The 12755-nt window shown below is 46.9% G+C and overlaps 1 protein-coding gene across 1 annotated transcript; it reads right to left on the bottom strand.

Annotated features, from left to right (window-relative positions):
• Positions 1–713: 713 nt before the first annotated feature.
• On the bottom strand, positions 714–3575 carry LOC131261456 (ABC transporter G family member 20). Its single transcript, XM_058263496.1, has 7 exons — positions 3337–3575; positions 2317–3258; positions 2025–2241; positions 1767–1944; positions 1500–1686; positions 1166–1431; positions 714–1073 (listed from the first exon to the last, which is right to left on the bottom strand). Exons 1-7 carry the CDS (start codon positions 3573–3575, stop codon positions 772–774), a joined length of 2331 nt encoding a protein of 776 aa, XP_058119479.1. The 3' UTR covers positions 714–771.
• Positions 3576–12755: the final 9180 nt, after the last annotated feature.

Raw genomic sequence — 12755 nt, 5'->3', positions numbered from 1 at the left:
TTGCAGCTATGTAATCATGTGGAACAGTGTTACCGTGTGATATAAAATTATACCGTTAGTTTCATCCTCTCAACCAAATCCGACACTCGTTTGTAAAATATCTTTTTGATTTATTTGAATCCATGGGCCTGCTTAAATACCTTACAACCAAACCGCGCGGTTGGACCGCAATTGTCACGAGCATCCGAAAGAATGGATTTAGAGTTGTCGCTGTCCTAACAATACACAAGACGAATGGACCATGGTGGTGAGGAGAACCGTTCCACAGGAAGATGGTTATAAATACGGGCTTTTATGCACAGTCCCCGCGGTTCGCCCTCGGTGGGCACCCTTAAAACGTAAGTAAAGAGAGACGGTGACAAAGAAGCTTAGGTGAACCATTCGAGTGCGTGCTTCGATATCCCGCTCGCATTGGCTTCCCGTCGTGAAACCGTAGTTTAAAGTTATTACATGCCAGTCCAAAGTTTTATATCATTAGCGAAACCAAACAAAACACAAAATGAAAGAACCCCCTGACTAAGAAGCACCCGGACTTATGGTACAGGTAATCAAGACGTATACAGTCGGCTTGACACATCCTAGCATACGCACACACACACGCACACACATACGCTTTATCAAACTTTCACACCAAAATATACTCACGTACTGACCACACGTACACACACACAAACACACAAATACCCTCACACGTCCCAGATGTTGCGGCATCGTGGAACTTGGGATAAACTAGTCGCCGCGAATCCGAAACGGGTGTTTACCGCTTCAGATTTATCCCTTCTTGAACTTGAGCAGCAGTATACTGATGGTCAGGAAGATGACGATCCAGATGGCAGTGGACGCGAACCCGATGTAGACGTTCGGATCCTCGATGAGCCAGCCGCGCTGCAGGATCGAGCGTAGCGATTCGGTCGATTTCGTGAGCGGCAGAAAGACGGAGAACAGGCGCACCACCGGGTGCATACCCTCGATGGGCCAGATGATGCCGCACAGCATGACGATGGGCAGGAAGCTGCCCATTGCCATGTAGGTGGCTGACCGTTCGTTCTCGCACGAGCACGACACCACGAAGCCTGATGGATGGAAGTGGGAGAAGAGTGAGATCGTAAGGCGTGAACCGGGTAGGTTTCTGGCCTTTTCAGGATGGCACAGCCCGCGAACTTACCGAAACACATGCCACAAAGCCCGGTGAGGATGGTCAACAGCACGACCCACACGATGTCGCCCCGGTTGGTGAGATTGAAGACAGAGAAGCTGAACACCATGACCAGCGCCGTCTGGAAGCACATCACCAGGAACTGGGTGGTGACGTGCGAGAATAGAATCTCGATGCCGGTGATGCCCGAGACCAGGCAGCGCTCCAGAATACCTTCGTTCCGCTCGATCAACATAGCACCGGAGGTCAGGGCGACGGATAAGAAGAAAATGATACTGGAAGAAATATACGCACAGGTTGATGGACTGCAAACGGCATGACTCGTATGTTTGACTATACTTACGTAAGTATAACACCAGGGGCAGCAAAGTCAGTGAAGTTCGGCGTACGATCGCCGTAGATGGGTTTATTCCACTGGAACGGGATCCTTCCGTTCGACGGGTTGACCTCGCAGTCGATCAGGATGTTTTCGATGAAGTCGAAGTAAGCGTACTGAATGTCCCGATACAGAAGGGTGCCTATTTGTTGATCTGTTTTTCGTATGGAACAAAAATACCGGCTGGCTTTAGAACCGAGCACTTGCTATCGAGAGGTTCGCAGTGTGACTTACTTGACATATCCATGGTAACGGCAAGGTTGGCCGAGTCGATTGTGATGTCATCCACATCTCGACCCCGCTCCGTACGTTCGACTAGAGAATCGGAGTAGTTCGAGGCAAACACGAGGGCTCCCCAGGCTTTCCCGCGGCTGACTTCCTTCAGTGCGTCGTTTTCGTTAGAGAAGAGTTCCTGTAAAAACAGATAAACGAACGAGGACCGAACGTTTGTCAAAGGGTATCGTACTCGATTCATCTTCCTTAGTGACTTACCAATACTACACTCCTGTTTTTCAGGAATTCCATGTAACGACAGCTGAGTAGAGAATAGTTGCACCCGGGATAAACTGGGCATTCCTGTAGTCCGAATCCTGCCTCCTCGAGCTCGTAGTTTGCCACGGCCAGTTTCAGACCCGTCGGGTCATGGCCGATGGCCCAGCAGAAGAGAATAATCTGCGCCACCGGTAGACCGATGATGAATGCCATCACTCTACGGTTGTGGAGAGAAAGCAACATTTATCCAATGGCTCCAACGGGTGGTAGTTTGTAGCGTTATAACACTTACCCAACGTTACGCCACATCCAGAGGAAGTTCTTCCAGATCAGTGCCTTCATGTGGTTCGGTTTGATAAACTTCATGTACTCGATGAACGGTGTCTTAGCGTCCTCCTCCGGTGGCAATGGTGGCGCTTGTATTTCTGGCGTGACCGCATCGGGACCTCGTGAAGACATCGAAATGTTGTCCCCGAATTCTCCCGATATCTCCCCGTGGTCCTCCTCTGGGGACAGATCCAACGCCGGGTTACTGATGGCCGGTATCCGCACGTGCTCCACCACCTCCTGTGCGATCGACGAGCGCCTCCGCTTGCCCATGTTCTGTAGGACGGACAGCTTCAGGAACACGTCCTCTAGCGACTCCGCCTGGTACTGCGTCAGCAGATCGGCCGGCGATTCCTCCGCAAGAAACTTGCCACCGCGCATCAGTCCGATCACGTGCGCCTGTCGTGTCTCCTCGATGTAGTGAGTCGTCACGATGACGGTCGTGTTGCCCGACTTGGTGATTTCGACCAGATGGTCCCAGATGCTCTGGCGCAGCACCGGATCGACGCCAACCGTCGGTTCGTCGAGGATGAGCAGCTCGGGTGCGTTCAGCAGGGCCGCCGCGAGGCTCATTCGACGCTGCTGGCCCCCGGACAGGTTCTTCACGAAGCGGGACGCGTTCGGTAGCTGCAGCAGCTTGCACAGGAAGTCGGTCTTCTCCTCGACCTGCTCCGTGGTCATGCCGTAGATCCAGCCGAAGTAGATCAGCGTCTCGCGGATGGTGAACTCGCCGTACAGTGCGATTTCCTGCGGCATGTAGCCGATGCGTGGACCGGGCACACCGGACCCTCTCGAACCGGGCCGACCTCCCAGCACCCAGATTTCACCCGAGTTCAGCCTTCGCCTGCCAACGATGCAGGATAGCAACGTTGTCTTACCGCAGCCCGAAGCGCCCAGCAGACCGTAGCTGTAATGGATGGTGGCATTGTTAGTACTTCTACCTCGCACAAGTCTCCTACCATCGCAGTAGTGCGTCCACACTTACATCGAACCCTTGGGGACGGTCATGTTCAGCCCGTCCAGGATGACGTTGGGATTCTTCTTGGTGCCGTAGATTTTGTGGGCCCGCCGAACGCAGACGGCCTGCTGACGCCGGATGGCGACGGTCGAGGGCTGTGACATAAACATCTTTCGCCTTGCAGCTAGATCGAAATCGGTGTCGCTGGTGGGCGGTTGTCCACTGCCCGTTGCCACCGGGGGCACTCCCTCCGATTCGGCGTCCATTGCGATCTGGGGGAGGAAAGAAAAGATGTTTCATAACTCCGTCATTACTAGAAATGTTCAATTCCAGTATGTTATGGGCATAATTTCGTCTAACATATTCAAGTTGTAAAGCGCATTTGAAACGTTTATTTGGTTGAGTAATAACTTTTCAAGAGCATCTTTTTAAAACATTGTAACTTACGTCATTCTTGTTAATGTGTCAGAAGGTTTATTTATTCGAAATGTAAAAAGGCTTCACCTTTCTAGGTAGTGTCATTAATACCGTACAGTTATATGGAAGAGATTTATTTTGTTCTATTGAACATGGTCAGTCCGATTCGCAACGTACTGCATGTACCATATCTTCCCCTCCCCCAAATTTCCTTCCCTAATAGTGCGCTCTGTTTGAGTTGTGTAAATTAAACGTGATCATGAAATGCTGCCCTTTGCACACTTCGGCCCCGATTGCATCCTACAGTTTTCCACCTGTGACATTGCGCCCGTATCGGTTTGCGGCAGGGATAAATATCACTTCATTTGATGTTTGCTGGGAAAATATCAATTTAATTGCCGTTAATGAAGCTTGACGCGATATATAGGTGTGTTTGTGTATGTGTGGGTGTGTATGTACAAATGTGTTTGACAAGTGCAGCACGGCGGCTGCATTAACTGCATTAATGCAAATATCATTCTGTGTACGACACATCGATGTGTTCGCTCGGGATTGTTATTTTCTTTTTTTTCAATCCATAAAGGGTACGCATTTGATATCAAAGCGATCGCATAATATCGTTTGTTGATACAAAGGGTCATTTTGGTTGTGGTTGTTTATACTGTGGTGAACGCGACTGTTGCTGACATTGTGCTCCTACAGCATTGGGTGTTGTAATTTGCAGTAAAAATAATTTGGATGCTTTTTTTTGGCGTTGCGCTAAGCTTTTCGCACGATTAGGTAAAAGAGTTTTCACTCACTTCAAGGGCCTGGATTGGTCAAGGGGCGGTGTTCATATGGGGGGAAATCAGCCATTAAATTATCGCCGAAATTACCATAAAGTACTGCCCGCCGGCACTGGTACATTTTCCATGCCAGCGAAAAACGGAAAAGAGGAAACACAACAGGTTGAACATGCCGAGCAAGTAATGCCGCCGGCGGTTCAGTTCAAACTATGTAGGCACTAATACACTTATCTCGCGTTGGCCAAGAACGGTTCGCAACATGGATGCTTGGGTTGAAGGAAAAGTTTGACCCTCCCGCGTCGGTACGAGAATGCGGCATTGTTTTACAACACACAACGCCCCGACCGAACACTTCACCAGCGCGGTGTATGGGCGGCGTTTTTGACCGTTTTCGGACAGTGGGTACAGTATTAGTATGTTGCTCGGGAAAACTTTGGCGTGAGTTAGAACTCGGCACCTTTGCGCAACCGACACCGTGGCTGTGTAATAAAGGCCAGAAAGTGCAGTTGCAGAGCCCCGCCATATGGTGTTTTCTGCCCCCTTCGCCATTTTTTCTCCGTTCTGTCTCACGTGTTTTAAGCGCAGCACTATAAAATGTTTTTCCACCGTTTTTCCGTTCACCTAGTGGCGCACAGAAGGTTTCAGTGAACTTTTTCAACACCATCGGCGATGTTAAAACCGACCGGCTTTTGGCATTCCAGAGCGCCTAGAAGCGTTCGCAGAGGAAGGCTCTCTGTCTCATTGTGCCTCGGATGGTCTATGAGTGGTACGTGAAATATGTGCTAAGTGGTCGGACCGAAACACATCCCCTAAACACACGGATGGACAGACAGTTCCGAAAGCCGGAAGGTGACGGAAGAATTCACAATCCTCCACCCGCCCCAGGTGCACACGGTTCCGTCGCATCGGCCGGGAAAAGTTTGCGAGTGGCACTAGAACCGCAACGCAGCGTACAAAAGGGCTAAGAAATTATTCGGCCTGCGGTGGAACGATGTGAACACTAGCCCAACCCTGAAACGAGCGAGGTAATCGTGGCTTTTGCACCGATGGAAAACCGATCCGTGGTCACGCGCAAACGAGCGGTGTCGTTTCAAATGCAACAGCAGTTTTTCACCTATGTTTACACCTTCCGCTTTCCGGTGTGTTTGAAAACATCGGCGTTGAATGAGGAAAATGTAGTAAACGTGCGTTGAGGAATGTTGTGACGCAAGCCAGTGAATTGGGTGTTGTGAAATGATTAGCTCAATGGCTGCAAAAACATGACGTGGGGAAAAGCAATCAAAATATGGGTTGCTTTACACATAGAATAATCACAACGCACAGAGCAAGCAATCAGTATTCGATCCTGATGAGAGTTTATTCAACGGAATTGTTTATTTTCATTTAAGTGTAACGCATATGTAAATATATAAATAAAAAATTTTAACCGATATTTTTCAATCAAAAGTTGAAGAGAAAATGAAATGCAGAAACAAAGGGGATATACAATTTTATGTTTCGTTGGTCATGAGTCAGAGTTTGATGTTATGAGTTAAAATTTTACTTAATTCTGAAGAAAGATGAATTTTTCGTATCATTTTGTTATCTGAAAAATCTAAAATTAGACTTAAGTACACTTAATGCATCTGCTTTCTAGCGCTCATCTGGATTTTTTTTATTTTTATTTTTCTTGTTATTTAGTTTGAGAGAATTCTGATGCGATCGTTTTGCTTTCCACCGAGCTAGCGGAATAACGGAGAGGTGCATTAACATACCAAAAATGACAAAAGATATTAAACAAATATAATAAAAAGTAACCGTTAACGGATTCGACAAAGCTAGAATATTAGAAAAATAGAGGGTCAAAAAGACTGCTGAACAGTATTCGGGCAACATTCCAAAAGTATGCACCCTAGTCCTCAAACCTAGACATTTCACTATCTTCTAAGAACAAAAGTTGACAGTATTCGAATGTTTTACCACTTTTTCTTAAATGCATTTACAAACTTTCTTTTAGAATTTTCCATTGGTAAGAATATCTACCACCTCATTTGCTTTGAAGTAACATTGAGTATTCTACTTGCTGAAGACAATTTCGAAAGAAATTTATAGTGTGCTGGAAAATGCATGTATGTGTAGGTGGGAAAACCACAAAACATAACCAGCCACATAGAAATGTTTTCCATCCATGTTGAAGTATCGCCATCCATTAAAAAATTACATTGATAAATTAAATTGAACCAAACTCTTATCTATTCAAGTTTGCAAAAGGTAACACGTTCGTCAGGTCTCATGCTTAACTTTAGATTTCATGCTGAATTCCACGTCGACCTATGAAATGTGCATATGCTATAAGTGTATTAGATTGCTTGTCCTACATTGCGGTCGACAAGTTGGCGCACGAACAAAGTTTTTCCGTAAGGCTAGCCTCAAAATCAAACTGCGATACCCACCGCTGGCCGCCAGTTCACTTATTTATTTCCTTTCACCTCCATCCCATGGAACGAATGCACATTACTGCAAATGCAAAACTGGGAATGTGGGGAACGTTCGATCGTCCGGGTTCCGGATACGCGAACGGCTGCCAAACGGCTGTTGGTGCGAAGGGGAAAAGTTTTTTAATTGAATTAAATCGTCCTCGCCCGCGTTCCGTAGCTTTTCCTGTGCGCCGGGCCGGGAAAACCACGCGCAAAAGTGCAAGTGCCTGTTGGCTGAATGTCGTGGAAATTACGGAACGTAAGCGTAACATCGAATGGATTGTACTTGTAGGTGGTTTGGTGCACCAATAGTGTCGAGATGGGGTGTTTGGAAAGCGGGCAACGCTGCTGTTGTAGTAGGTAAACTTTGATGATTGATTCACGGCACCAGATCGACGGTTTGCTCGATTTGGTCTGAACCTGGGAAGGCACAGCGGGAGATCTCGGGTTATCACCCGCCCGGGGGGTTCTACAATGCTGGAAGTTCAATATCGCACAGCCGTGACTCTCGGCCTCGGCCGCTTGTTTCGGATAAGCTTGCTTGCATTAATGGGCGAAGTGCAGCGTTTTCATTCATCACTGGCAATAGTTCAATGTCATGATCGGCAGGTACCTGTTATGCAAATGCTGCACACCGGCAGGGCAGGGGTGTGGGCGACACCCGTAATTAGCCGTCCTCGTCCACCGGCCGCACACCGCGGCAGGTGTCGGCGGGTTTTGTGCGCGAGAAAAATTTTACTTTTTCCATCTAAGCTCAACAGCTCAAAGCTGCGTGAGCGGTGACTAGCGGCTGCAATTATCGGCACCCCGATGTTCGCACCCCCCCGTCAGCCACACTTCATCGACTCGAGGAGAGTTCAAGTTCACCCCTAACCTCTGGTCCGGGCGGCACACAAGTGGCGAATTAATTTGGCTAATTATAAGCCTTCCGATCTTTTTTTTTCTCTCCTATCTCTCGCTGCCGTCGAGTCTTGAACCTGAACCGCAACACTGACGCCACCCCGTCGGCCAACTTCCGTGAGCGGCCGGTTGATTTACTAATTACGGTAAGGATCGTACGACTCCCATCCGGTCGGCTGGTCACATGGGGTTGATACGCAGTCGTGATTGCAAATAAGTGACATCAGTAAATCGTGTGCGATAGTGTGCGAGTGTTTACGGGGACCAAAAGAAAAAAAAACGAGTGACCTCTGCACCCATCACGATAATGAAGGGCTGAAAGATTCGTCACACATCTTGCGATTGCCGGTGCGTTCGTGTGCAAAATGGTGGCATAGTTCGTGCCGACCTGGTCCAGACGGGTTTCATGTGCGTGACACTGTCCATCCAGGGTCCGAGCGAGGATGGCACCGATCCCATCGCCGGGTAGGTTAAGCTAATTGACAGCCGTTTTCACTTAATGTGACGCGGTGCAATTTTTATACCCATTGGCTTTGTTTGTGGTCAGCTTCGCTCGTGATTGCGTGTTGATGTGTGATAGCAAAGCGATGCTTGGACAGTGATAGCTGTCCCTCGTTGGGCGGACAGTTATGGTACGGTTTCAAAAGTGTCGATTAAATGATACCCACTAAGCCGTGGGATGAACGGCAAACAGAAACTAACTAAACTATTAATGCTTAATGAAATAGAGCAACGCCGGAGGAGACAGGTGAGGCAAATGATACATCCGTTTGTAAAATACTGGTTGGCCTGGATGGATTTCTGCGTACTCCGTGGCTGATGGCAGGCGGAAGCATGTACTCTCGTCATCCACACGTTGCACGTAACAACATCGTCACACTCGGCCGCCGATTGACGTCAATTGCAAACGTCTGTGAGCAAAGCCGAGGGAACGGGTTCGAGAGAATCCGTCGAAATCCTCACCTCAGGAACAGTTCACACCTGGTGTGCAATCGCCTTCGGGAAATGGGTGAACGATTGTGCCACTTTGGGATGAGCTAATGATTCATTGTTGCGTATGCCGGGAGCTAGGAGTTAGAGATTTTTCTCGTAGGTTGCAAACTAAGTGCCCAAGAGTTAAAGAGCAGCCACGTAAGCTTCAGAAACCAAAATTTCCCACATTAAATGGAACGCAAGCCGCTGCGCGACAATGTGGTAATTGGAAGGGAAAATCCACATTTTTGCCGAACTTATGATAAACTCCTTCGTGATAAGTTATTTGAAATTCCATTTCCATGTTACTGATAAATGTTTTATGTTGTATAAGTTGTTTTTTAGTGTTGAATAATATTTTCAACACTTTTTCCAATTACTCACTCACGCAGTCATTCACAGTAAACCCAATCAACTGAATAAATTACATACATTCGGTACTAGTGGACATGTATTTAATTTTAATCTACATTCAACGTATTAAGCAAACCAAATCAATTCCTCAAATTATTACCCCTTGGGTCGTACTAAGTTTAATTGATCTGCTACAATTGAAACAACCTCCAGTGCAATAGATTCTATTGAATTTTCCCACAAATAACCAATACAGAGTTTTATTTAAAATAGCCAAAGGTGGTTCTTCTTATTACGAAATTGCAAGACTGTATAGGGAGAAATGTGGCTCCGCAAATGCAGACGATGCGGCAGTCGCTGAATAATTAAGGATTTTCCATGGAAACGCTAACACCCGTCGATCTATAGGGATCTGAGGGAAGGAAAAGAATGCACATCGGACGCAATGTGAGTTTTGGTACCCATCTGTTTGGAGAATGACCACATTTTGAAGAGCATCCACACGAACGGAGCTCCCGACATTCGTCTTCCCCGGTTTGGCTGAACCAAAAGTCATCCTGTCGTCGGTTATGCACCAGGTAGGTCAGACTTTATCCGAGCTGACCGGTGTATTTGGTTTACAGCAAAAGCGAGTGTGGATTGAGTTTAGTTTTATTTTGGTCTTATTCCTGTGCTGCGACAGGATGGCTTCGTTTCTAGTCGGTCCACCATTCGCTGCCATACGGGTGTTTTAACCCGAGTGCTTGTTTCGGTGGAGAACCGTATGTTTACCGCCTCGTCTGCTTCACATTACATACTGCTCGGGGAAAAGCTTATGCGGTTGCCCAAAAACCACACTGTTTTCTATTATTTGCATGGCAAAGTCGCACCAGTGAAGCGATAGGCGAGAACAGAGGAAAAAAACTTCTTCGGGCGCAGTTTTTTGGATCTTGGCCAGGAAGGTCTCGGATAAATGACAAGCTCACTCGAGAATGCCGCATTAGGTACATGTTCTCGCAATTAAAACGAGTGTGAAAAACAGGACACTATTGTTTGTGGGATGTTAAAGTGACTTGTTTCGTCTGTAAATGGTCCTTTCTTCGATTCTGGGGATATAGGAGCTTGAAGAAGAATGAAAATTGTTTGAATTCATACTAACCGCAACTGGCAACATAAATTTACCATGTTCAATGAAAGATAGTTTGAGCTGTTTTCAAAGGAGGTCGAATAACATTACATGCCGTAATTGAAAAAACCGGGTCTTTTGACTCAGGAAGATGGATATATTCAAAAATTCTATTCCAAGTCTGAAGACTCTCACTTCCTTCTATTCAAAACTATTTCTTAACAAACTGACCTTGTCTTACATATTGTTGATTCATTGCTCTCTGAAAGTCTCATTTCAAGGGTTGTTGCAATCAAAGTCAGATGAAGTATGTAGAGATATTTTTCCAAGAAATTAAATGACTAATGCGAACTACAAGTTTTGCAATCTGTTTGTGAACAAATAAGATAAGAGTATTGTGATGGAACAATCCGTATGCCAAGGCTAAAAGGAATGCGTTATTTTACAATCTGAGACAGAACTGTTTTCACAATGTTTATGTGGTTCTACTAAAAATTAAGTTTCAAAACTACCGGCCTAGTGATTTTGATAGATCTGGTACATTCCAACCGCAATTAATTAGTAAGGTGTTTGTTTTGAACTTCATTAAATTGAATGAAATGCAATGAATCAATTTAATTTAATCATCCCCTCGTGGATTATGTCATTAAGTGCTGATATTTCCCTTAAGAGCTAACTTTAGATTCACATTACAACATAGAAGAGTTTCCAGAAATTGTTCACGAAAACCCACCACTCATTTTGACAGATTGCGGTAGAATTGCAAACCTCAAAAACATCCGGGGGTTGTAATGTCAAACATTCCCATTACCCGATAAAATGGATGAATATTTTGAATCTCCTTGCCGTGGAGGGCACACACACACTTTAGGTTTGGTTCACGTTAACACTTTCGCCCCTTCCGCGTGTTGGGATCGATTAAAAGTGCATCCGTCTGTTGCCATCGTGTCAAGTTTCATGTTCGCTATCTTCGCACCTAGCACCGTACGAGTGAAACCGAGACACGCAAAAAGAAACATAAAAATGTTCTCATTCCTAACGCCATCGTTGGATCGGGACCCGCGGGAGTTGGCTTTATGATTGGTTGTGGCTCGATTAAACTTGAAAAGGTTGCTCGCTTTGGTAGAGCCCCGCATCCAGCGATGGACGGTCGACCTAACTGGTGGCGGTTTACGTAAATTTTTCTCGTTATGAGGTGGAAAGCAAGCAGAACGAAAGCTGAAAATCCCACCCCAAACTCCCACTGCGAACCCCTGGCTCATGCATATGCAAATGATGTCCTCGCCCGACATTGCTTTACTTTGCGCCAAAGGACCATCCAAGGTGTCCGAGGGCGTCGGTGTTTGGCTGCAGCTACACAACCGTTCGCTTGCCGTTCGGGCACGCCGCGGATTCAGCTGCTCTCGAGGCTGAACTTGACCCCGCTCCACCCTGCCGGTGGAGGGGTAGGTGGTGGTGAGGCGTGGCAGGGTCATGCTCGAGTACTCTGTGCGAATGTACTTGAGGCGAGCACCATCGGCGTCATCGTGGCGAGGTGAGCAGGTTCGTCTCTGCGGTGCGTGATGCACGTGGATTCAAACCTGTTCCACCCACAGTTCTTCGGTTGGCTGCGGTGCAGCTCATTCCCTTGTACGAGCGAGTCAATTAGCATCAGCACACACACAAACACACGGGCGTCCATTTGCCTCCCGTTGTCGTTTCCAATGGTTTTGTCCTCCCAAAGTCCCACAAAGTAATCAAGTAACTAGCTCCGTGCGCGGAATGAATCAACTCGATGTGGTGGAAAGTAACTTCAAAAATGACCCCTCCAGCTGCGATTGAACCTGCCAACCTCTCCCTTGACCCCGCTCCCCTAGCGCTCCGGATGGGAGGTGAAGGCCGTTCGAATGTCGACTCGGATGCGATTTATATGACGTCGCTGAACCTGTACCTGGTTTTACATCCGCATTCGAGCAAATTTGTTCACTTATATTTCCTATCATTTTTCTCGTTACAATCGAATGAATTCGAATTGATAATGGATGCCTTCTCGATGCTGCAAAGCGAAGGATGCAGCTAGCGTCCCCGCTGGCGGTAAACCTACTTCAACAGGATTAATTTATCGAATCACAACTACCGACTTCTGACGTATATACCCCTGCTGGTTGTTGTAATGTAATGTGCAGCATCCCAAGGCGTATTCTTGGCCCCGGTTGGAAGCTTGTTTGCTTCGTAGAGTTGTTATTTCATCTGGGATTCTAAACGAACGTGGCCCCCATTACTTGTACCGGGACGTACGTTGAAGCGCGCCAAATATTGTATTTAACTTGAGGCTGGCTTCTCTCGTCCGTTTGCCATTAGCATTAGTTTAGTTACAGGAACGACGGTGAACTCTATATGCCTTGACCTAAGTCAGTGCACCTGTAGCTCTGTGGAAAGCCTCTTTAAATCTTCGATGGAAAGTAGCCGGTGAATGAT

This window comes from Anopheles coustani, chromosome 3, assembly GCF_943734705.1.
Source record: "Anopheles coustani chromosome 3, idAnoCousDA_361_x.2, whole genome shotgun sequence".
Lineage (NCBI taxonomy): Eukaryota > Metazoa > Arthropoda > Insecta > Diptera > Culicidae > Anopheles > Anopheles coustani.
This window is presented reverse-complemented; position numbering and strand designations above follow the sequence as displayed.

What these genes read in the sequence shown, in the direction of transcription:
- LOC131261456 (XM_058263496.1), bottom strand. Translation starts at nt 3,575, where the DNA reads ATGGACGCCGAATCGGAGGGAGTGCCCCCGGTGGCAACGGGCAGTGGA. An exon ending in AAAACAGGAGTGTAGTATTG is followed by an intron (nt 1,945 to 2,024) that starts GTAAGTCACTAA and finishes CTGTTTTTACAG; the next exon opens with GAACTCTTCTCTAACGAAAA. An exon ending in GCTTTGTGGCATGTGTTTCG is followed by an intron (nt 1,074 to 1,165) that starts GTAAGTTCGCGG and finishes TCCATCCATCAG; the next exon opens with GCTTCGTGGTGTCGTGCTCG.